Raw genomic sequence first — 25663 nt, forward strand, 5'->3', positions numbered from 1 at the left:
TAAAACTACAATAAAATAAGAAACAAAATCAATAATCAATATGTATTAAAATTGTCATCCGTAGAACAAAGCATAAGATGTGATACACCTATCGGACCATTTTAAGGTGTTGGAGTGTTGATGCATGCCCCACATTTTGGAGTGTTGTCTCGTCTTGAGTGTGCTGGCCCTGTGTTTCATATACAAGCTCGATGCATTTTTCATAATAACAAAATTGGCCCGGATGAGTTTGCCCATATCCAGCAAATTCTGATTGGGAATCAGGATCGCATCCTCAGGTAAATTATCCCTTCACCATTGGCCGCTCCTTGAGATTTATACATGGCCCTTATTATGACTCTTACATTGTCCTGACGAAGCAGCTGCAAAGTCAATTCTTGATTTTCCTGATGATTCCATTGCAAAGGTAACATCCTGTGCCTAATGAAACCAACAGTTTAAAAATCAGACACCCGCACAGAATGATTATTGTTGTACCACTCAGAATTTCTAGGCAGCCTACTACAGAACATAGATGAATGAAAAATTTAAAGATTGGAATTTGGATCCCATGAAATATCTATTTGCTACAAGAAGTGGAGTATCTAGTCATGTATTTACAAAGTTCAAACCACACAGAAGACCACAACGATTACGTGAAGTAATGATATGGCTTCCAGAAACTTGAGGAGAGCCTGCAACTCTGGCTGCGACAGCTGATGGTTCAAGTTGTCGACATCAGGCAGAGGAGGATGGAGATTCACCTGAATGGAAATGATTGAGAATACTTAAAATTAATGTAATTGCACATAATTGAAATAAAATGTATTACATTGAGTCATGATAAAGCAGTCAAAGGAATAATAACCACCCTTTAACTCCCTATTAACTTTAAATAACTCCCCACTAACCTTAAATAATTATCCACTAATTTAACCACCAAGTAACCACAAGTAACGTATCAATAAAATTTAGTGAAAAAAAAAACAATTTTATTTTAATAATAATATATATTTTAAAATGATATTTCTCTAAATACCCTCAAAACTCCCCTTTTATTTATCGTATAGATTTATAATTTATAATGTGTAATAATACAAATATCTACATAATATTAAAATTAAATCTAATGAGATTATTATAATTGTAATGATACTTGTAATTTGGGTACTAAATAATTAGAGATTTTGATATGGCTATTATTGTAATCACAGAAATCATATTCCCTTCATCCTAGAATAGGATTCTAGTAGTCCCATTTTTACAAGTGCAGGTTTTAAAATTATTTGATTTTGTTAAGAAAGATGGTAGAAAAAAAATTAATTGAATGTAGGTCAATTTCCCATTTATAATAAAAATTAACTGTGACTCATAATCGTGGTTAGATTGAATGGCAAACTGGGACTCCTAATCATCAAAGATTTCATTCTATACACGAATGAAACAATTTAGAGAAAATGAAATTTTGTGATTTAGTATTCCATTTCTATAATTTAATGTCTTATTTTTTCCATTTTAGACAAGGGTACATCACACTTCACTAAATCATTACACTTATACTTTATTATGAATTAAAATTAATATATTAAAAATAGGCCTACATCCCATTTATAATCTGCATAAAAATAAAAATAAGATTTGAAACCATGAATACATTATACATTCTTGACATTAGTCAATGTGTGAACACTTTTTGTCTTACTTATAATAGATAGTTAATTTTAAATATGATTATGATTATGGGATGTAATCAAATGTAAACTCTATATATTGTACAAACTCCAAACTATGATATGAACCATTAGAAAATGTCAACTGATAACAAAATAACATCATCAAAAAATATCAACACAATGTCAATGGTTGACGTCGTGTTGACATTGCGTTGACATCAAAATCTTGAAATTTTATATTGTGTTGACGGTGGAGGTACCTCAAGATGTGATTGTGGTTGAAAAGAATTCAGATGATTTGTTTGAAGACGAAAGTGATGAACAACAACTCGAACTACTGTTTGGAATGGAAGATGAAATTATATGATTGTCTCAACATCAGCGGCGGTTCCAGGTGGGTCGCGCGGGGTCGGCCGATCCCACGCGGCGGTCCACCGACTGCTACCGAGAAACATCATCTTCGAGCTTTGACATAGTGCAGCTCCGCCTCCGACCCCACGGAAGCTTCAACTCTAGAAGCCGAGGAACAATACTAGATAAATATAGAGGAGGGGTTGCAGAGATATAGAGGATTCTGATGTAGGCAGATGAAAAGACGATGATGGTTCCCAATTCCCATATTTGTTAGGTTAAATGATTGATTTTTTGGGCCAATTTTATTCTTATTTGTTGGGCCACCTAAAATGTTAGTAGCAATTAATTAAATAGGTTGGCTCATTTTGTGAATAAACTAAGCCTAATTATTTTTATAATTTTCGTTTCATCAACTGCAAGTCATTTTTACTTAATCATTTTTTAAAACTATTACGTACTAAATATTTGGTTTTAAAAGAATTTTGAATTGCTATTGTATATAAAAATATTCAATGACTACTTAAAATAATGATATTTAATTTAAAATAATTATTTATAAAGTATTATATTTAGTACTCCCTTCGTCCATGAAAATTTGTCACTTATTTCCTTTTCCATCCGTCCCTAAAACTGTCACCTTTCACTTTTACCATTTTTGGTAGTAGACCCACATTCCACTGACTCATTTCTACTCACATTTTATTTTAAAACTAATATTTAAAAGTAGGATCCGCATGCTACTAACTTTTTCAACTCACTTTCTATTACATTTTCTAAAACCCGTGTCGGGTCAAATGGTGTCAAATTTTAAGGGACGGAGGGAGTATTATTATTTATTATATTCGACCCCACGGATTTCATGTTCTGGATCCGCTATTGCTCAAACATGATCTATTGCAAAATTTTGGAATGCTGCAAGAATATTTTTGCAATATATGATCGCTTTTCTCATTTGAGTTTGTAGTTTAGAACTATTGATCGGCCTCATAATCTCTGGGATTCTTTCATATCTGCCATTAATTATTTTTCATACTATTACTCCTTTTGTTCCAAGAGAGATGACTCCTTCATTTGGCGATACATCCTTTGTTTGGCTATACATGATAAAAAAATATAATTTATTTTATGAGTTGAGTGGATAGAATAAACTAAGAGATGCAGAAATAAAGACATTAAGTAGAAAAAAGTAGAAACAAAATAGAAATTATATTATGTTGCGTTGAATGAATAAAGTAGAAATAAAGACATAAAGGCACTTCAATGAGATGGAGAAAATATTAAAAATTATAATAATCTTATTGGATTAATTATATTTCATTTATATAATTGTATTCCCACATATCATAATACTATGTTACGAATTTTGGTTAACAGTCAATAAATTAAAAATATACTTCCTTTGTCCTATTAAAAATGAAACTTTTTTCTTTTTTGTTTGTTCCAATAAAAATGAAACATTTTCTAAAATAGAAACAACTCTATCTCTACTTTTTCATCTCTCTTACTTTACTCTCTCCTCATCAATCACAAAACAATACTATATAAAATCCCGTGTCGATGCCCAAATGTTTCATTTTAAGTGGTACGGAGGGAGTATATAGTAGTAGTATTTTTTGTAATTTCTGTGTCTTGTAAAAATGGAGAAAGACATAATCAGCCAACTCCCAGATGAAATTCTTCAACACATTCTCTCCTTTATCGACATCTATGAAGTCGTTCAAACAACCATTCTATCCAAGAGATGGAAAGACCTCTGGCGTTCCCTCCTCAATATCCGCTTGCACCTCCACGGCTACGTCTCCTACTACTGCTTCGTCTCCCACTTCCTCTCCCACCGCGATGCCACAGCCCCCGTCCACAGCCTCCACCTCTCAATCGACGACAAATTCAATCTCACACTTGTGGAGGAATACGTGCTCTACGCCATCAATCACGGCGTTCAATCCCTCCACCTCCATGCCCCCATGGACCTAATCCTGACCCTTCCTGCCGCGCTTTTCACCTCCACCACGGTGCGGGAGCTCGAGATCAGGGTGAAACACACCACTCTTGACTTACTTGAACGATTCTCTTTACCAAATTTCAAAACCCTTTATCTCGGAACACATTTGTTCTTCAATGATGATCAAAGGATGGAGCCGTTTGCCGGCCTCACGGAGCTCGAGAAGCTTTCTCTGCGCAGGTTTCCGATGAATGGCCTTGTTTTAAAGGCTCCCAAGCTTAGAGCTCTTGAAATCTTCGAATCTGATAAAATCCAAGAGATTTATGCTCCCTTGCTAACCTCGTTCCGATACGAGGGCTATTTACCTTGGGAATGTTCTAGAATGAATGTCCCAATGTTGGAGAAAGTCTATGTAAGGTTGCTTCACCAACTTGGAAATGATACAACTGTTTCACTGTTACGATCCCAGCAAACTCACCGGTGGAGGAGTCAATGAGTGGAAAGACTACAACAAACTCACCGGTGGAGGAGTCAACGAGTGGAGAGACGGCAGGAGCAACCCCAACGCCGACGCCGACAGCATTGACTGGAGCGGAGGAAGAGTCGGCGCCGAGCGATAACGATCAGATGGGAAGATCAAAGGAGGATTTAGAGAAGATCACAACGAGGAAGCTAAGGCCGAGGAAACAGCTCAAGCAGCCTGATCGCTACCAAGACTTCATCGCCAAGTAGCCGACACCAGCTATTCGACAGATTGTCTAAATGACTATATTTTCTTTAGTTTTATTTCTTTTGGTTTATTTTGTATTATTATGAACGATTATTGTGCCGAGCAGTTTATAAACACCGTCGAGTTTTCTTTGTTGGTTCTTCCCCGATGTATAGGATTAGGTCGAACCAACCCTAGGTCCTATATAATATAAATAGGGCTTCTCATTAATTCTGTATTAAATTAATGAAGAATTATTTGCCCAATTATCTTGCGTAACACACTACAAACCCTAATCTACCGCATGGAGATCTCCTCCGCGCTCGACCCGATCTTCGGGCGCTGGATTTATCTCACGTTACTCTCTTAACCGGACGGTTGTTCTTCGTTAAAGGAGGGAGCCATTAACAACTGGTACTTTCATTGAGAGCTCACCCTCCAAAACACCAACCGAATCACAGCTATGTCGCTGCCCGACAGGAATCCACCACACACAACAACTAGCCACAACGATCGAACCATAGCTACGTCGTTGCCCGACGGGAATCCACCCGCGCACAAAAACTAGTTAAGCCTTCCCACCATCTTGAACCAAAGCTGCGCCGCTGCCCGACGGAAGATGTTCCGCGCACAACACCAGATTTGGTTGCCGAGTCCCGCCTGTCCGCCGAGCTCTAGTCGCCGGACAACCCTGCAACCCGACATCACACCACCAATAGCCCGCCAAAGTTGATGTTTTCGACTCTCTTCATTGGGTTGATGTTCCCACCTTAAGGACAAGGTGGATTTCAACCGTGGGGGAGTTGATACGAGCATATTTCATATTTTGTTTAGATGTTTTAGGGATTCTTATATCTTTTCCATATCTTTTTTTCTTGTTAATTAAATTAGTTATTGGCATTATAAATAGGAGTCATTGTAATCATTTGAAATCAATCAAGAATAACAATATTACTTTATCGTTCATTGGCTTCTCCAAAGTTAGAAAACCGTCTGGCTTGACGGGCGAGTCGGGCACTCGCCCGCGACAGATATTTATAGATTGCCGATCTACGGACGCCGATCAATCCGATAAGAGGTTTATCCTATCATTCAATCACTTTGAACACTCTCAAGGTATCTCTCTCTCATTCTTCCTCTCTCTTTAATTTCTATTGCTCACATGAATGTATGGTAATTGTTGTTTGAAACTGCAAGCTTCTCGAACCACCGCACCGTGATTTCCTTGAGCGCTTTATTTCCCTACCATCAAATGTTTCAAGGTGATAAAAGGAGGTCAAGTCAAAATTCACAAAATGCTGAACAGATTTAACCGTGGACACGCGATTTTTATAAGCGTTTAGATAACATTCAACTCATTGAGAATTGTAATAATCAAACAATGCAAGGGTTAGTTATAAATTGTTTTACAATTATAATTGTAGACTTGTAATTATAATTGTTTTAACAATTAATTTTACCATTCAATTGGATAGCCATGCAATTTAACGTACTTTCATTCCCTAAAACTAGATACATTCGTAACGGGAGCACTTCAAAAATAACACATTTTGAGTTCACAACATCCTTCCGACCGCAATAAATAAATAAATAAACATACTTCCAACCACATGCTGCCATGTGGCATATATAAGCAACAAAACAATGTTGTTAAGCAACAAACTTAGTGGATGACTTAGACGAGCGGATTGCATAAAAGACTGTTAATGTTGCATTAAATGCAATTTATTTTGCATTATAAACTAAAATGAAAATTAAATTGCATATAATGCAATATTATCTGTCCTTTATGCAATCTAAGGTAATTCTTTTGTGTCATCCTTTGTTGCTTAATTATGTTATTATGTTGCATCTACATGCCATGTGGCAGCATGTGGTTGGAAGGATGTTGTGACTCTAAAGGGGAAGTATTGACTAAAATAGTCTCCACCGACTTTGCTAATTTCTCTATAAAGCAATCAAGATAATAAAAATACTAAGTTTATTTGCAATATTTAGATATCTGGATGTAAAAGATCAATAAAAGGATATACACTATAGACTAATATTGTCAAGATTGTCAATATTGATATTTTAGGGTTTGAACATATTTGTCCAAACTAGATAGCTTGCATATTGAAGTGAAAGAGTGTTTCATCTTCTAGCAAAACAAAAAAAATGTAATGTATCTCGTTGTCGGAATTGCGTTCATCCATAATCGCACCATAAGGAAAGTCCACTATCAACGACTCAAAATTCAAAGTTCCCACCGTCAAATACTTCAATACTTGCTTACACACTCTGTACAATTTGTGACATCCTTTCATCACCTTGAGACATTTGATATTAGGAAATGGAGGACTTTGAGCATTGGGACCACCGTCCAGGCACTAAAAAAAACTTATCTTTTAAGAAAACAAAAGTTGAAACGCAATTACTAGCATTTTGAAATTTTAAAAAATAACCAAAATTTACGATGCAGAAGAAAGCATCCTTAAGCTGAAGCCAATGACGCATCTTAATTTTAGTTGGGATAGCAACAATAAGGATACTTTATGAAGCATTTGTGGTATAATTAGACACACAATTTAGCATTCTTAATAGCATTAAAAAGTATCCTTACCTGTTCTTTTTGTTATAGTGAGGTCAAGAGCCTTTTGAGTTTCAAACAACCTTACATTTAATTGTATGAGTACATTATGAAAGAGAGAGAGAGAGAGGTGAATACCTCAAGAGTGTCCAAAGTCAATGAAATAGTGGTAGCATTTCCAAGTTGTTGAAGCATTCTAACACATTGCAGTTGCAATCCTTTCTCTTTCTGAATGTCTACATAGACTTCCTCCAACATTGGGAGATTCATCATCAAACACTCCAAAGGTGAATAGCCCTTGTATCGAAACGCGGTAAGCAATGGAGCCGAAATTTCTTGGATAATAAGAGAATTAGATTCAAGGATTTCAAGAACCCTAAGCTTGGGAGCCTTTAAAACAAGTCCAGGCATCGTAAACCCTCGCAGAGAAAGCTTCTCGAGCCCTGGGAGACCAGAACAAAGCTCCTTCCCTTGATCAGAACTGAAATTCAAATTAAAGGCTTCAAGGTAAAGGGTTTTCAAATTTGGCAAAGAAAACCGTCCCGGTACATAAATCCTGGCGTCTCTCTGCCTGAGCTCAAGCTCCCGCAGCGTCGTCGAGGTGAAAACCGCAGTGGGAAGGCTCAGAGTTAGGTCGTGGAGTCGGAGGGATTGAACACCTTGATTGATGGCGTAGAGCACGCATTCCTCCACGAATGCCTCATCATCCTCAAGGGCCCGAATTTCGTTGTTGAGTGAGAGGTGGAAGCCGTGAAGCCCGGCTGCAGCGTCGTGGTGAGAGAGGAATTGGGAGACGCGGCGGCGGTAGGCAGCGGCGCTAAGGATGTGCAAGCGGATATTGAGGAGGGAACGCCAGAGGTCTTTCCATCGCTTGGAGAGAATGGTTGTTTGAATGACTTCATAATGTCGATAAATGAGAGGATGTGTTGAAGAATTTCATCCGGCAATTGGTTGATTTTGTCTTCCGCCATTCTTTCACGCCGGAGCTCTATTAGGGTTGAAAGAGGGCTTAGACAAATTTTACTATTCAGTTCCGTTTATTTCTAAAACTAATGTTCGTTGAATATATCTCTCTCCTCAAATAAAAATTAATGATATTTTCCATTTCGTTATGTTCTATAAAAATATTCTTTTTTATTTTTGGGAAAAGGAGGTGTATTACTTTATAAAAAATTTGTTGTTGTTATTTTTCAAATTTTAAATAACTATATTATAATTATCTTAATCAGTTACTAGTTCATAATATAATATTAATAATAATAAAAATAGTACTCCCTCTATCCCATAAAAATAGGCCATATTTTCAATGATACATCATATGCCCATATTTTTATGATACAGTCCCAACTAATATGACACAGTCCCTTGCATTTTTAGCAATTACTCACCATAAATTTTTTTCAACACAAAATTTAAGAAAATTGTATTTCGTTTTCTTACTTCCGATTTTATATTTCATTTTCTTAATTACGATTCTTGAATTCTTTATTGACAATTGTAATTACAATAATTGCATTTGGCGCCTAAATTACAAATAATAATTATCTTATTACAATTATCTTATAATTATAGGTATATATAAATATGGGTTTTTGGCTTTTTAAACCAAAACCTTTCCCCGAATTCCGGTTTTTCCCATAAACTATAAGATTTGTTTTTAAAACCACGAACTTTAATTTCGTTAGGATTTTCCCCTGGCGAGTCAACGAAGAAACCCGGGTTGTCTACATGTCACTTTTAATCCTATTTGTCACTAAATTGATTACTTGGATACTATTTGGCACAATAATACATACAGTCACAATTATTACATAACAAATGACAACTTTTGAATACACAAAACACAACTTTAACATTTTGAATTATGCTATTCGGGTCGGAAATGTGCTATTCGGGTCAAGTTGGGAAAATCCTAACGAAATGAAAGTTCGTGGTTTTAAAAACAAATCTCATAGTTAATGGAAAAAATCGAAATTCGGGGAGAGGTTTTGGTTTAAAAAGCCAAAAACCCTATAAATATAATATGTTCAGAATTTTAGTTCAACACATTATTCATGAATTCTTTTTTGCTAAACAATCTCTCACGTGAAAAAAATGGCAGAGGACAAAATCAGCCAATTACCAGATGAAATTCTCCAACACATTCTCTCCTTCATCGACATCCATGAAGCCATTGAAACAACCATTCTCTCCAAGAGATGGAAACACCTCTGGCGTTCCCTCCCCGGCCTCCGCTTCCACCTCAGCCGCGCCGCTTCCCACCGCGGCGTCACCTTAACAAAAGCCAAAGACACCAAAGCCTTCTCTCCCCGCTTCTCTCGCTTCGTCTCCTACTTCCTCTCCCGCCGCGACGCCACAGCCTCCGTCCACTCCTTCCATCTCTCTTTCGTCGGCGCAATCCAGACCACAACAGTCACCCCGGCATTCGTGGAGGGATGCGTGCTCTACGCCATCACTTCAGTCATGGCGTTCAGTCCCTCCGCCTCCACGCACCCACCCGCCTATCTCAGAGGCTCCCCGCCCCGCTCTTCACCTCCACGACGCTGTGGGAGCTCGAGCTCAGGCAGAAATACACCAAGTTTTTTGTACCAGGACGCCTTTCTTTACCTAAGTTGAAAACCCTTTATCTTGAAACCACTTTATCATCGACGATGATCATAGGACCGAGCCGTTTGCCAACCTCCCGGAGCTTGTTAGCCTTTCTCTGCGCGGGTTTCAGATAAATGGCCTTGTTTTAAAGGCTTCCAAGCTTAGAGTTCTTGAAATCTTTGAATACTCTCCTCTTATCGAAGAGATTTCTGCTCCGTTGCTTACCTCGTTTCGATACGAGGGTTATTCACCTCTGGAACGTTCTATAATGAATCTCCCATGTTGGGGGAAGTCTATTTAGACATTCATGGAATTAGATACAATCGGAAATGGTTGTATCAGCAATGTGTTAGGTTGCTTCACCAGCTCGGAAATGCGACCACCGTTGCATTCACTTTGGACACTCTCAAGGTACCTTAATTACCCTCTCTCTTCCATTACTATTCCATCCGTCCCATTAAAAATAAAACATTTTCGTTTTTGGATTGTCCCTTTAAAAATAAAACGTTTCTTAAAATGGAAACAATATCATCTCTACTTTTTCATGTCTCTTACTTTATTCTCCCCTACGCTATTTACACGTATGGATGGTAATACTTGTTTGAAAATGTAAGTTTCTCGAACCACCTCATGGTGATTCCATTGAGCAAGGTCCTCCTCCATTTCCCAACGTCAAATTTCTCAAGATATTAAAAGGACGTCACGAAATTCACACAATACTTAAGAGAGTATTGAACTATTTGACAAAGAGAACTTTGAATTTTGAGTCGTTGGTGGTGTACTATCCTAACGATGTGGATTTGGTTGATGAGCACAACTCCGACGACCAAGACAGTGAATATTTTTGGCATCTTTGAAGAACCTATACATCTAATTTGTTGAAAATGCAGATGATATTAGTATTGTCTATTTTTAATTGACCTTATATCACAATTTTAACTAAAATTATTTGTAATTCATTTTTCATCTTGTTGGCTTCTTTTATTATCTTCTTGTTATCGAAGATCTTTCTGCTCCTTTGCTTACCTTCGTTTAGAAACTGAGGGTCATTCTTTGTAATGTTCAAAGCTTAATCACGTTGGATCGAGGAAGCTTAATTTTAGGGTACAATTACCAAACACTATATAAGCATGAATGGAAACAACCAATAGACATGATTCTACTACATAAGTTTGGGATATACATGAGCAATTGTCCTTCTTTAGAAAGGATGATCCAGCTTCCAATGCCCCGACATTATTGCCACACTTAAAACATTATTATTACTTTTATTGGATGCCACAGTCACTGCCCCGTTCGTCTTCCCCTTGTGCGCTTAGAACCCGAGGAAGAAGTATGGACCACTAGGCTCTCTGTTGACTACATTTCAATCAACGGTTCAGTAGGAGTGTAATTCCTTTTATTAATGTTATAATTGGGTTTAAAGTGTTGATAGCTCCCTAGACTTTGAAGTATGATGTCGAATTGGGATTCTAGATCAATTGATCCTCCCAAAACCTCCATCTTATTCAGATAACTCATCGTCTCGAGGACATGCACTACAAAAAAAAAGTGCAAAATAGTGACGGAATTAGCGACTGCATTTAATAGCTCAACAACTAGTAACAGAATTAATGACTAAAAAGTGTCAGTCACTAATTAATGACAGAGTACCCATCACTAATGCGAAGCAGCCATCTATGTTTTCCATCATAATAACTTTAGTGACGGAAAATCCGTCACTATAAATTTTTTATTGACATGTTTATTAATGACGTATGTGCCGAAATTTGATTTGTCACTAATCTGTTAAGCGAAGAAATTTCACTGATTAATGACGAAATATCCGTCACTAATTGGTGAGTTTTTTTTGTAGTGATGGTCACTCACACTGAACCCTCCAGCTTTCATAGTATTATTCCTGATCCTCTGGATTGCTATATATTTGACACTCTGATTCTGATTCTGTGTGTCGAAGATGTTCCAAGGTTCAACATAATTTCAACAATTGTGTGCATAGCTTGTTGTAGATGTTCAATAACATTTGACATAAAAGTCAACAGGTAGCATTTCCCAATCTCATTAGTTTTGTTATGTGTCACATTTTGACTCAGCATAAATTTTAATAAATATAGAGGAAAATAGGTGGAAAAGTTAGTGGTGTACAAGTTCCTATCTATATATATTAGTTTTATAATAGGTGAATGAAAGTAAATTCAGTGAATTGTGACATTCATTATCAAAAATAGTAACTAGACAATTAATAAGGAACATTCCAAATAAAAAAATTAGGACAAATAATTGAGAATAGAGAGACTTTATGTTTCCTTAACAACACTATCTAATTTTCATTTAAACGTATCAAAGCGTGTCCTATTTTCTAAGAAGAATTCTAAGAAGTACTCACTTTGTTCCATTAGAAATGAAATGTTTTTTTTTTTCCATTAAAAATGAAATATTTCCTAAAATGGGAACAACACTATCTCTGTTTTTTTATCTTTCTTACTTTACCCTCTTTCATTAATTCACAAAATAATATTGTATAAAATTCCATGCCAAAAACTAAATGTTTTCATATTTATTGGGACGAAGGGAGTATTACCTTTTTACCAAATACTTATTTTATACGTATCATTTTCACTTAGGGAAGAAGATATTTGGAGTTTGAACACTAGATCAACTCATTATATTTTATAATTTACAATGCTTGCCATGACACAAAATATTTAATCAGTGTACGTAATAATAAAATAACATACTTGCGTGACAAGGGGAAGTAGGAAGACGTGTTTTGCTTCAGTCAAAGTCAACCAACTAAAATAACACAACCAATCAAACCTCACATTTGGTCACCAAGAAAACTCACATGCTATATATTAATCCACCCTCAAATTCAACACATCAACAAAGAATGGAGGAAGACAGAATAAGCCAACTCCCAGATCAAATCCTCCAACAAATCCTCTCTTTACTCGACACAAATCAAGCCCTTCAAACAACCATCCTCTCCACAAGATGGAAAACCCTCTCCCACACCCTCCCCGATCTCCGCTTCCATCTCAGCCGCTTCGCCCCCTCAAACAACCCCAAAACCGCCCAACCCCTCTCCCACCGCTTCTCCCACTTCGTCACCCGCCTCCTCTCCCTCCGCGACGGCACAGCCCCGATCCACAACTTCCACCTCTCATTCGACACACATCTCCTTATCCACGCCGACCAATCATTCATCGAAAAATGCATCCTCTACGCCGTCAATCACCGCGTCGAATCCCTCCGCCTCCACGCCCGCTGCCGCCCGGATATCACCCTCCCGGCCGCCTTCTTCGCCTCCACAACGCTCCGGGAACTCGAGCTCCGCCAGCTCGGCCGCGTGATCTGTTCACCGGAGAAGCTCTCACTACCTTATTTGAAAACCCTTTTTCTTGATGGGTGTTGGTTTGGCCATGGTGATTATTATGATCCGCCGCTGAAGGAGCCGTTTTCGGGCTTCCCGGAGCTGGAGAAGCTTACTCTGCGGCGGTGTGTGTTTTATGAGCTTGTTGTGAAGGCTCCCAAGCTTAGGTTTCTTGAGATTGTTGATGAGAGTTTGTATGCTTATGGAATGGAGGAGATTTCGGCTCCGTTGCTTACCTCGTTTAGGTACGAAGCTAAATTGCCTTTCCATTGTTCTAAGGTTGATCTACCAATGTTGGAGGAGGTCTATTTGGACATTAATTACAAACAACAACCCGATAACATATACAATTATGTTAATCCTACAACGATGACTCTGAGATGTGTTAGGATGTTTCATCTACTTGGAAATGCTAAGATTGTAGCATTGACTTTGGACACAGTCAAGGTAACTCTATCTCTCCCCCCTCTAATAATCTAACTACTCCCTTCGTCCCTTATTAATTGTCCACTTTTGTTATTTCTCCTTGTCTCCTATTAATTGTTCTCTTTCACTTTTTTACCATAAATGATAAGTAGGTCACATATTCCACTAACTCATTTTACGCACATTTTATTATAAAATCAATACTCCCTTCGTCCAAAAAAAATAGAGCAATTGGTGTATGGCATGGGTTTTAATGTAGAATTAGTGAAGTAAGAAAGAAAGAAAAAAGTAAGAGAGAAGAAGAAAGAGTAAGTGAGGAGGAGAAAAAGTAAGTGAGAAATAGTGTTAATGGAATGATGTGTGGGTTATTATTTTCCATAATTGAATGTATTATAAAATCAATACTCCCTTCGTCCAAAAAAAATAGAGCAATTGGTGTATGGCATGAGTTTTAATGTAGAATTAGTGAAGTAAGAAAGAAAGAAAAAAGTAAGAGAGAACAAGGAAGAGTAAGTGAGGAGGAGAAAAAGTAAGTGAGAAATAGTGTTAATGGAATGATGTGTGGGTTATTATTTTACATAAATGAATGTGCTCTATTCTTTGCGGACGGCCAAAAATGGTAAATGTGCTCTATTTTTTGTGGACGGAGGGAGTATATAATAGCATGACTCATATTCCACTAACTTTTTGAACCCATGGAGAAAATGTATACTAGTAGAATGTACTATACCAACTATATATAATTACTAGATTTACAATGTAATGTACTCAATTTATGTAGGCTCACATTAGAGAGAAGTGAAAATTTTATTTTCTTGAGTACTTTCTCCGTTTCATAACAGGAGTCACGTTTGGTATAAACACATATTTTAAGAAATATAAAGATTAGTGCATTGAAATAATTAGTGGAATATGGAGTTCACTTTTTATATTAGTTTATAATAGAATGTGAGTAAAGTGAGTTAGTGGAATGTAAGACATATTTACCATTTATGGTAAAAGTAAAATTTGACTCTTATTGTGGGACGGAGGGGGTACTAACTATATGAAGGAGACGAATTTGAACGACACCTTCTCGCATGTTGCTTACCTTTAATTTGCTTCTTTTTTTTTTTTGGAAATTAAGGTTCTTGAAAAGTATCGTGGTCTGATCGAGGAAAGTCCATGTCCATTTCCCTACCTGAAATGTCTGAAAGTGATGAAAGGACGTCGAGAAATTACGACGGTGCTAAGAAGGGTGATGAACTACTTGACAGAGGGGACTTTGTATTTTGATTCATTGGTGATGTTGTTACCTCAAGATGTGACTGTGGTTGAAAAGAATTCAGATGATTTGTTTGAAGACGAAAGTGATGAACAACAACTCGAACTACTCTTTGGAATAGAAGATGAAATTATATGATTGTCTCAACATGATCAATTGCAAAAGTTTGGAATGTTGCAAGAGCTTCTTGCGCCCTTTTTGGACAATCCAAGTTGTAAACATGACATCATGAATGTCAAGAAATTTTTGCAATATATATTGATGATCGCTTTTCGCATTTAAGTTTGTAGTGTAGAAGTGTTGATCGGCTTCTTCATGGTCAAAATTTTGTCAGGAAGAATTGTCTCAACCTATCGATTTCCTTTTATACTCCATTTGTCCCATACTACTCGTACTTTTCACTTTGACAGCGTAAATTTGAACGTATGTAATTTGTGTAATTAAATTAAAATTTTAAGTGTAATAAGACAACCCTTAATAAGGGTGTAACAGCCTGCCCTCCTAGGGTACAATAAATGCGGCAACTGCTACCAAACGGACTCGAAGAAATGAACAAAGGCTAGGGTTTCATTTAAAGAGTGTTGACCAAAAGATTAGAAAGAACTATCAGAGTATTTAAAACAACAACTTCACCTAGAAACTTGAATAAGAAAAATGAAGGTATAATAAATGGCGTTCAAGAATCTCCAGAGTATGACATAGTTTCCGATACAAACCACAAGATAGTCTAAGGCCTCTAAACCGAAAGGAGAGTGAAAAATATTCAAAATAAACATAAGTGTATCAAAAACTCAGCGGAAAGCGACCAAGAGAAAGAATAGCTATGTATGACACAACTACGCTTGAAGTTCAAAACAACCATCTTAATTAATTATCATGCTCAACACCCGCCACCGCTCGTCATCATTCAACCTGCACATAAGGAAAACACATGCAGGGCTGAGTATTTTGAAATACTCAGTGAGCTCGTTGCCGAAACATTTTATAAGTTATGCCACCCTTACCAACCATAGTGAACTCGAGCTTTTAAGCAGTTATAAGAGAATATCACGAGTATCACAAAATATATTTTCATAGATTGGCCAATCAAACATACTCCCCACTTTTCTCATCAAATTCCACAATCACAATCTTTCCATGGTGCGACGAAAGTGTGGCCACACTTTTCGCTCACGAGACCGGCCGACTAGCAAGGACGGCTCCCGATCCCCTCGTGTACACAGCCTAGTAGGGTTTGCGACCCATACTCAGACCCGAATTCATTTAACATATCCATAGCCCTATAGCCCAATGGAGCGAACTCTCAAACCGGGCATCAGGCGCACAATATCACAACAAAACAGACATAGGCATGGCATAACAGTTAAACCACCCTTATTTCTCCACATTCATAAATTTGCAACATAAAAGAGTTTAAGAATAAAGCCCATCTCGACTGCTTAGATTTCAAGTAAGTTCTTTCCCTTGTTATCCGGCTTCGCAACTGAGGTTTCACCTTTTTATTCACATAGGCACATATCACAAATCAGATTCAATACAAACTCTTAACTCATGCATGTCTCAACGTTTTTCCCTTTTCCCACCGATCTATTTTAGCATCATTAATCAATCAAGGTCACGTTCATCGCATAAGTTCCATTCGCATCTCAAATCTAGATCTAACATCAACATATGTCACACAAGAGTATTTTGCCATCATACACACACCACACAAACACCACACGCACACACGCAACGCACACACACACATACATGTTCTCCGTATCCCCTTAACCTACTTTCACTCAATAAGATGCATGAGGGTTCAAGAATACCGATTAATCGGTTAGAAAGAAGAGGAATCGAGCAGAAAGAAGAAGATTAATATAAGAATATCTTTTCGAGAAAAACGAACGGTAGAAACGAAGTAAAGAAATGGTTCTTCAAAATCTTGAGGCTCAAACTCTAATTCTTCTCAAAGGTTGAATGATTATTGAAGTAAAGTAGAAGAAAATTGAGAGAGAGTGGAGAAGGGAGGGGGGGCGAAAATTATGGGGGCTAGGGTTAGGGGTTCCTCTTATTTATAGTGCTCAATAAGATCTTTAGGTAAATAGAATAGAATATTTGGTAAGATTTTATTCTCCACGATTAAATAAATGAATATTGTGAAGTAGGGAAGAAGAATTAACAAAAATAGACTAGGGTATCAAGGCATGAAATTTTTGAAATATATGGCTCCCAATTAGCCAAGATTTTGTTTTGGTATATTTTACTGAGTAGAATAAAATATTGCAAAGAAAAATAAAATAAAAATTCTCCCATTGGAGGAAAGGAAATAGGCGTGTAGTAGCCTTTTAAACTAAGGCATGAATTTTTATTATTAACTAAAATAAAATATGGCAAGATCTCTTGAGGTATGGAAAAATTTGGTAGAATATTTAAATTCTAGGTATGGAAGGAAATCAAGTAAGGAATCAATTAAACAAGCAAAATAATATTTCCTTCCCTACATGGGTGATTTTCGCAAATCACCTAGAAAAATAAGGGGCTCGATTTTTCTCAATAAAAATAAGGAAATAATTAGGTTTTGGGTTTAATTTGGATAAATATCCCAAGAATTAAATTAAATCCGGCAAAATAAAATTCCTCCTTCAAAGTGGTCAAGGGTTCGAAAATCTCAATATTTAGGTGACTAGTATTTATGGAAATTTTCTCTAATATTCTCACTCACCCTTAAACAAATAATTCACCTCATAATTTAATAAATCACATGCCACATCACATAGTCAACAATTTTGACTTTTCAAACTTCCAGGTCAAAGAAACTCACGCAATAAATTCGTTTATCAAATAAATCACATCTCCCACGTCATCAATAATAAATTCTAGGGCTCTAAAATTAGGGTTCGAAAATTCGGGATGTTACATCCTACCACACTTAAAAGAAATTTCGTCCCAAAATTTGGTACCTTTATGGAAAGAGTTCCGGGTATAGTTCCATCATCTTATCCTCAAGCTCCCACGTGGCTTCCTCAGGCCCGTGGTTTCTCCATTGTATTTTCACGAAGGCAGTGGATTTATTTCTCGAGGTTTGGACCTTTCGATCCAAGATCATCTGAGGTTGCTCCTCGTAGCTCAGATCCGGGTTTATAGCAACTTCCTCGTAGCAAATCACATGCTTCGGATCAAACACGTATTTTCGCAACTGCGACACATGAAAAACGTTGTGCACATTCCCAAGGCTGGGCGGCAGCGCTAAACCATAAGCTACGGGTCCTACTCCTTCAAGAATTTCGTACGGTCCGATAAAATGTGGTTTCAGTTTCCCTTTAACCCCAAAACGCGTTATCCCTTTCGATGGGGATACCTTGAGGAAAACTTTATCGCCGGTTTGGAATTGTAAGTCGGTTCATCGGACGTCAGCGTAAGACTTTTGCCTGTCCCGGGCTTCTTTCATTCTCGCACGGATTTGTCGAACGATTTCGACCATCTCTTCAACGGCATCGGGTCCGAGTACCCTTCGTTCGCCAACCTCATCCTAGTATAGCGGTGATCTACACTTTCTGTCATATAGTGCTTCGTACGGCGCCATGTTGATCGTTGCCTGCAAGCTGTTGTTGTAAGCGAATTCGCTCAAAGGTAGTGCAGTCTCCCAACTTCCACCTCGGTCGAGCACCACGGCCCTTAGCATGTCTTCGAGAGTCTGAATCGTCCTTTCAGATTGTCCGTCGGACTGTGGGTGGAATGTCGTGCTAAAGTTTAATCGGGTAGTTCGCGTTGTAGGCTAATCCAGAATTTCGAGGTGAACTTCGGGTCACAATCGGACGTAATCGTCACTGGGACTCCATGTAATTGCACGATTTCTTGTATGTAGATCCTAGCTAACTTATCTGATCGGGGCGGCTTGTAGCGCAGAGATGATAGCGGTTCGCCGGTTCATCGAGATTCCGTGGTATACGATGGGTTCTTTTCCCGGGGCTTCTAGGGATATCTACCTCTCCTTACAACGAATCGTCGCGAAGTTCGCGGTTAACCAGTCCATTCCTAAGATTACGTCGACATCTCTCATCGCCATAACTCGCAGGTCGTAAGAAACTATCTTAAGTTCTCCTAGTACGATTTCTATGTTCAAGCAAAATCGGGAAATCTCTGCTATCCCTCCTACTGGTGAGGACACCATCATCCTATGTTCAGATTTTCTAACAGGAAAGCTCAAGGTATGCACACACAACTCAGATATGAACGAATACGATGCGCCCGTGTCAAACAAAACAACAATAGGAGTATCGAAGATTTCGCTTATACCTGCCAAACTTCCACTCTCGTGATTTCCTTGCTCAATCCTGGGCTGCTTCTGACTCATGGCGTACACTCTAGCTTGGGCAGGCGGCCTTGGACGAAAAGGTTGTTGTTGCCGCTGCGGTTGATCCCGGTTCGCTCCCGATCCCGCTGGTGGCGATCTCGGCGGTTGTCGAAATCCCTGATGGTGTGGCCTTCCCCCGTTTCCCACGTTCCTACTCGGACACTCCCTAGACACGTGACCATTTCTCCCACAGCTAAAACACCTAATCGGATTCGGTGCCCTACATTCCCCGAAATGATACTTAGCGCATACGTTGCATTGGGGTGGTCTTGAACGAGGTCTGCCCTCCTCCGTACGGCGGTCGGCTTTGGGTGGGACGGTATCGCTTGTTATCGTAGTGGGTCCTACTTTCGTCCCATCTCCTCTTATCGTGGTTAGGGCATGGCGGGGGTAGTGCTAGCGTAGTGTTTCCCGTGCTTCTCTCTTTGGGCATCGCTGCCTCAACATCCAGTGCGAGGGCTAGCGCCTCTGCGTACGTAAGGGTCCCACGGACTGCCAATGCCATCCTAATTTCGTGCCTTAGGCCCTCACGAAACTTATCGGCCAGCTTCTCGTCAGTATCCGTCTGTTCCGGCGCATAACGGGTCATGTCACAAAGCGCGCGGTCGTATTCGGTCACGGACAGACGTCCCTGAGTGAGGTTGTGGAACTCGGCTGCCTTTACCTTGCGGTAGCTCTTAGGTATGTACTTGTCGTACACCTCGGTCTTGAAGTCTTCCCACGTCATCTCGTCCACACGATCCTGGGGCATGGTCTTCAGCTTGGTGTCCCACCAAAAGTCGGCGGACCCGGTCAGTTGATGCGTCACGCAGATCATCTTCTCCGCATCGTTGCACACTAAGGTTCTGTTCAGCTTTATTCGACACACATCTCCTTATCCACGCCGACCAATCATTCATCGAAAAATGCATCCTCTACGCCGTCAATCACCGCGTCGAATCCCTCCGCCTCCACGCCCGCTGCCGCCCGGATATCACCCTCCCGGCTGCCTTCTTCGCCTCCACAACGCTCCGGGAACTCGAGCTCCGCCAGCTCGGCCGCGTGATCTGTTCACCGGAGAAGCTCTCACTACCTTATTTGAAAACCCTTTTTCTTGATGGGTGTTGGTTTGGCCATGGTGATTATTATGATCCGCCGCTGAAGGAGCCGTTTTCGGGCTTCCCGGAGCTGGAGAAGCTTACTCTGCGGCGGTGTTTGTTTTATGAGCTTGTTGTGAAGGCTCCCAAGCTTAGGTTTCTTGAGATTGTTGATGAGAGTTCGTATGCTTATGGAATGGAGGAGATTTCAGCTCCGTTGCTTACCTCGTTTAGGTACGAGGCTAAATTGCCTTTCCATTGTTCTAAGGTTGATCTACCAATGTTGGAGGAGGTCTATTTGGACATTAATTACAAACAACAACCCGATAACATATACAATTATGTTAATCCTACAACGATGACTCTGAGATGTGTTAGGATGTTTCATCTACTTGGAAATGCTAAGATTGTAGCATTGACTTTGGACACAGTCAAGGTAACTCTATCTCTCCCCCCTCTAATAATCTAACTACTCCCTTCGTCCCTTATTAATTGTCCACTTTTGTTATTTCTGCTTGTCTCCTATTAATTTTTCTCTTTTACTTTTTTACCATAAATGGTAAGTAGATCTCATATTCCACTAACTCATTTTACGCACATTTTATTATAAAACCAATACTCCCTTCGTCCAAAAAAATAGAGCAATTGGTGTATGGCATAGGTTTTAATGTAGAATTGGTAAAGTAAGAAAGAAAGAAAAAAGTAAGAGAGAAGGAGAAAAAGTAAGTGAGAAATAGTGTTAATGGAATGATGTGTAGGGTTATTATTTTTCATAAATGAATGTGCTCTATTTTTTGTGGACGGCCAAAAATGGTAAATGTGCTCTATTTTTTGTGGACGGAGGGAGTATATAATAGCATGACTCATATTCCACTAACTTTTTGAACCCATGGAGAAAATGTATACTAGTAGAATGTACTATACCAACTATATATAATTACTAGATTTACAATGTAATGTACTCAATTTATGTAGGCTCACATTAGAGAGAAGTGAAAATTTTATTTTCTTGAGTACTTCCTTCGTTTCATAACAGGAGTCACGTTTGGTATAAACATATGTTTTAAGAAATATAAAGAATAGTGCATTGAAATAATATGTAAGACATATTTACCATTTATGGTAAAAGTAAAATTTGACTCTTATTGTGGGACGGAGGGGGTACTAACTATAAGAAGGAGACGAATTTGAACGACACCTTCTCGCATGTTGCTTACCTTTAATTTGCTTGTTTTTTTTTTGGAAATTAAGGTTCTTGAAAAGTATCGTGGTCTGATCGAGGAAAGTCCATGTCCATTTCCCTACCTGAAATGTCTGAAAGTGATGAAAGGACGTCGAGAAATTACGACGGTGCTAAGAAGGGTGATGAACTACTTGACAGAGGGGACTTTGTATTTTTATTCATGGGTGATGGAGTTACCTCAAGATGTGACTGTGGTTGAAAAGAATTCAGATGATTTGTTTGAAGACGAAAGTGATGGACAACAACTCGAACTACTCTTTGGAATAGAAGATGAAATTATATGATTGTCTCAACATGATCTATTGCAAAAGTTTGGAATGTTGCAAGAGCTTCTTGCGCCCTTTTTGGACAATCCAAGTTGTAAACATGACATCATGCATGAATGTCAAGAATGTTTTTGCAATATATATTGATGATCGCTTTTCTCATTTGAGTTTGTAGTGTAGAAGTGCTGATCGGCTTCTTCATGGTCAAAATTTTGTCAGGAAGAATTGTCTCAACCTATCGATTTCCTTTTATACTCCATTTGTTCCATACTACTCGTACTTTTCACTTTGACAGCGTAAATTTGAACGTGAGTAATTCGTGTAATTAAATTAAAATTTTAAGTGTAATAAGACAACCCTTAATAAGGGATACACTAACTAACTCTAATATCTTAATTAAATACCATAATTTTTTATTTAAAATAGAAATAGTGTAGATAGTTTGAGACAGTCCCAAAATGAAATGTGCAAGTAGCATAGGACAGAGGGAATATTAATTTGTCTCTTCTTTCATCTCTACATTAATTTATTTTTCATACTATTATAAGTATTACTTCTTCTGTTCCAAGGAAGATGACTCCTTCATTTGGTGATACAAGATAAAAATACAATTTATTTTATATGTTAAGTGGAGAGAAGAGAATGAATAAAGTAGAAATAAAGACATTAACACCAAAAAGGCACTTCAATGAAATGGAGAAAATCTTACAAATTATAATAATCTTATTGGATTAATTGTATTTCATTTATATAATTGTATCCTACAAATTATAATACTATGTTATGAAATTTGGTTAACAATCAATAAATAAAAAATATATGGAGTATTGTTTTTTTTTTAAATTATGTCTTGTAAATATGGAGGAAGACATAATCAGCCAACTCCCTGATGAAATTCTTCAACACATTCTCTCCTTTATCGACACAACTCAAGCCATTAAAACCTCAATTCTTTCCAAGAGATGGAAACACCTGTGGCGTTCCCTCCTCAATATCCGCTTGCACCTCCACGGCGACGTCTCCTACTACCGCTTCGTCTACCACTTCCTCTCCCACCGCGACGCCACAGCCCCCGTCCACAGCCTCCACTTCTCAATCGACGACAAATCCCATCTCACACTCGTGGAGGAATACGTGCTCTACGCCATCAATCATGGCGTTCAATCCCTCCGCCTCCACGCGCCCATCGACCTAATCCTAACCCTTCCCGCCGCGCTTTTCACCTCCACCACACTGCGGGAGCTCGAGATCAGGCGGAAATACACCACTCTTGACGTACTACAACGCTTCTCCTTACCAAATTTGAAAACCTTTTATCTCGGAACGCATTTGTTCTTCAATGATGATCACGGGAGGGAGCCGTTTGCCGGCCTCATGGAGCTCGAGAAGCTCTCTCTGCGCGGCTTTCCGATGGCTGGCATTGTTTTAAAGGCTCCCAAGATGAGAGTTCTTGAAATCTTCGAATCTGATCAAATCCAAGAGATATCTGCTCCGTTGCTCATCTCGTTTCGATACGAGGGCTATTTGCCTTTGGAATGTTCTAGAATGAATCTCCCAATATTGGAGAAAATCTATTTAGACATTCATGGACTTACTTCCAATCCGGAATGGTTGCATCTGAATTGTGTTAGGTTGCTTCACCAACTTGGAAATGCTACCACTGTTTCACTCACTTTGGACACTCTCAAGGTATCTCTCTCTTCAATTCTATATCTGTTTCTAATTTCTATTGCTTACATGTATGCATGGTAATTGTTGTTTGAAACTGCAAGCTTCTCGAACCACCGCAACGTGATTTACTTGAGCGCTTCCCAACGTCAAAATGCTTCAAGGTGATAAAAGGGGGTCAAGTCAAAATTAACACTGGGAAATTTGAATTTTGAGTCAACGATGGTGGACTTTCCTAATGGTGTGACTGTAGTTTAACATAATTCTGACGACCAAATATATTTGGCATCTTTGAAGAACGGCCTACCCTCATATTGTTCTTGTAATTATAATTGTTTTATCAATTAATTTTACTCTTCAATTGGATAGCCATGCAATTTAACATACTTTCAACTCACATTGATAAAAATATAAAATTTAATACCGAATTTATAAAGTATGAAAAAATGAGATCCACATTGTAATGTGCAGTAAAAAAGAATTCGAAAAAATAGAAAGTGATTAATTTTGGGGTATAGTGTCAAATGGCAAAAGAAATTTAAATTTTGACAGTTTTTTTTTCTAGGTAAATAAAATATGTTTGAATATTCTTTTAAAAAAATTCAACGATAGACGTAAAGTATCTTGATTTCTATAATTGTATAAATAAATTCATATATTATTATTCAAGAAATTTCTCAGAGCAAATGATCTTAATAGGATAACTAAATATATTTTTGAGAAATTATTTCTTGCATTCTATAAAAAGAAATTAATCCTATTTTCAGGAGTAAAATTATAAACATCAATGCTTACATGGCATAACAAGCATTTTCACTTCAAATCTGAGCAACTTAAAACTTAAAGGCGTGTTTGCATATCATTTCGACGCCAATAGTCAACGCGATTTCTCCAAATTAAACTACTCGATTGATTGATTTGTACTCAGCGCTTTATTTGCACCCCTATACTGATAGAATTCTGCAAATTCTGCAAATCAATTCAATTGCACCCTGTACTGATAGAATTGGTAACTGAAGCTGAAGATGTATTTTTTCGAGAAAATTCTTTTTTTGTTTTAGGGCACTTTAAACATTCCATAAAAGAGTTAGTTTTTTTTAATTCCCACAAAGGGAGTGACGCATGACAGACATGCGTTTTTGTTAATGAAACGCAAGACCAACATGCGTTTTTAATTCTACCCTTGTACTTCTGCACGATAGTTTTCCTCACGTGAATCAAACAATATTTGTGGTGATATTTTGGTTCCTATTGCCATTCACGAGAACTCATGGCCTTTAAGATTCCTTTATGTCTATCAGATATGATGCACACTTTTCTATGGTATTTTACCACATGAATTCTAACAAGATTCATAAACAACTCCCAGCCGTTGTTAGTTTCTTCATCAACAATAGCTATGCAATAAGCAAACAATTCTGGTTAGATCAAAGCCGCAAACAACAAGCAACTTACCTCTAAGTCGTCCTCGTAGCTGAAAAGCATGTATAGCAAGCCCTAATGCCCAAAAAACATAGCAGAACACTTTGTTAGATCCATGACTCAATAGCTCGTTGTACTTTGTTACAGACGTACTCCGTAACGAGGCCGGTTAACTAACTTCTCAGAGTGATAAGGTGATCAACCTTCGACATGCTCGAAGGACAGCTCACGATTTGTTGTTTCACGGACATTCTCCGATGGGCAGCAAATAAGGAACGAAAATTATACTTGTTGCTCAAGACAAGTTTAGGGAAAATAATATATTCATTGATTCATTAAAATAATAACAAGCTCTCCTATTTATAATACTATCAATGACGGACTCAGGAATTGAAACCCGTGGGGACGAACACAATAGGATATAATAATAAATAATTATTTTAAAAATGTTTGAAATAAATCTTTTTGATTTTATTACTTAAATCTTTGTTTTTTAAGTTAGATTTAAATATTTATAAAATTTTAAAAAATAAATAAAATAAAAATGTAATGAAAATTATCATTAATAAAATAACATTATAGATATAATTACTTTTAATTATCTATAACTATTTAAACTTTATCACATTAAGAGATAAACTTACATTATAGATAAACTTTTAATAAAATTATCTATAACTATTTAAACTTCTTCTCCATCTATTCTTCCCACTGGCGCTGCCGCTAAGGCCTCCCTCTTCCTCTCAATCTCTCTTATCTATTCTTTCA

The 25663-nt window shown here is 37.9% G+C and overlaps 6 protein-coding genes across 6 annotated transcripts; 4 read left to right on the forward strand and 2 right to left on the reverse strand.

The window, feature by feature from the left end:
* The first annotated feature begins 3643 nt into the window (after positions 1–3643).
* LOC125206611 (F-box/FBD/LRR-repeat protein At4g26340-like) lies at positions 3644–4680 on the forward strand. The gene is made up of 2 exons (XM_048105851.1): positions 3644–4322; positions 4418–4680. The coding sequence occupies exons 1-2, from the start codon at positions 3644–3646 to the stop codon at positions 4678–4680; spliced, it is 942 nt and encodes a 313-aa protein (XP_047961808.1).
* Positions 4681–5815: 1135 nt separating this feature from the next.
* On the reverse strand, positions 5816–8128 carry LOC125206612 (putative F-box protein At3g44060). The gene is made up of 3 exons (XM_048105852.1): positions 8124–8128; positions 7365–8043; positions 5816–5899 (listed from the first exon to the last, which is right to left on the reverse strand). The coding sequence occupies exons 1-3, from the start codon at positions 8126–8128 to the stop codon at positions 5816–5818; spliced, it is 768 nt and encodes a 255-aa protein (XP_047961809.1).
* An 11-nt stretch (positions 8129–8139) lies between these two features.
* On the forward strand, positions 8140–15261 carry LOC125206613 (putative F-box/LRR-repeat protein At3g44810). Its single transcript, XM_048105853.1, has 4 exons — positions 8140–8176; positions 8912–8948; positions 12705–13635; positions 14741–15261. The coding sequence occupies exons 1-4, from the start codon at positions 8140–8142 to the stop codon at positions 15014–15016; spliced, it is 1281 nt and encodes a 426-aa protein (XP_047961810.1). The 3' UTR covers positions 15017–15261.
* A 2567-nt stretch (positions 15262–17828) lies between these two features.
* Positions 17829–18548, reverse strand: LOC125206614. Its single transcript, XM_048105855.1, has 2 exons — positions 18462–18548; positions 17829–18062 (listed from the first exon to the last, which is right to left on the reverse strand). Exons 1-2 carry the CDS (start codon positions 18546–18548, stop codon positions 17829–17831), a joined length of 321 nt encoding a protein of 106 aa, XP_047961812.1.
* Positions 18549–20503: 1955 nt separating this feature from the next.
* On the forward strand, positions 20504–21963 carry LOC125203495. Its single transcript, XM_048101847.1, has 2 exons — positions 20504–20732; positions 21548–21963. The coding sequence occupies exons 1-2, from the start codon at positions 20577–20579 to the stop codon at positions 21821–21823; spliced, it is 432 nt and encodes a 143-aa protein (XP_047957804.1). The 5' UTR covers positions 20504–20576; the 3' UTR covers positions 21824–21963.
* Positions 21964–22663: 700 nt separating this feature from the next.
* On the forward strand, positions 22664–23557 carry LOC125206615 (F-box/LRR-repeat protein At4g14103-like). Its single transcript, XM_048105856.1, has one exon. The coding sequence runs from the start codon at positions 22664–22666 to the stop codon at positions 23555–23557; it is 894 nt and encodes a 297-aa protein (XP_047961813.1).
* The last annotated feature ends 2106 nt before the right edge of the window (positions 23558–25663 follow it).

Source organism: Salvia hispanica, chromosome 2 (assembly GCF_023119035.1).
Source record: "Salvia hispanica cultivar TCC Black 2014 chromosome 2, UniMelb_Shisp_WGS_1.0, whole genome shotgun sequence".
NCBI lineage: Eukaryota > Viridiplantae > Streptophyta > Magnoliopsida > Lamiales > Lamiaceae > Salvia > Salvia hispanica.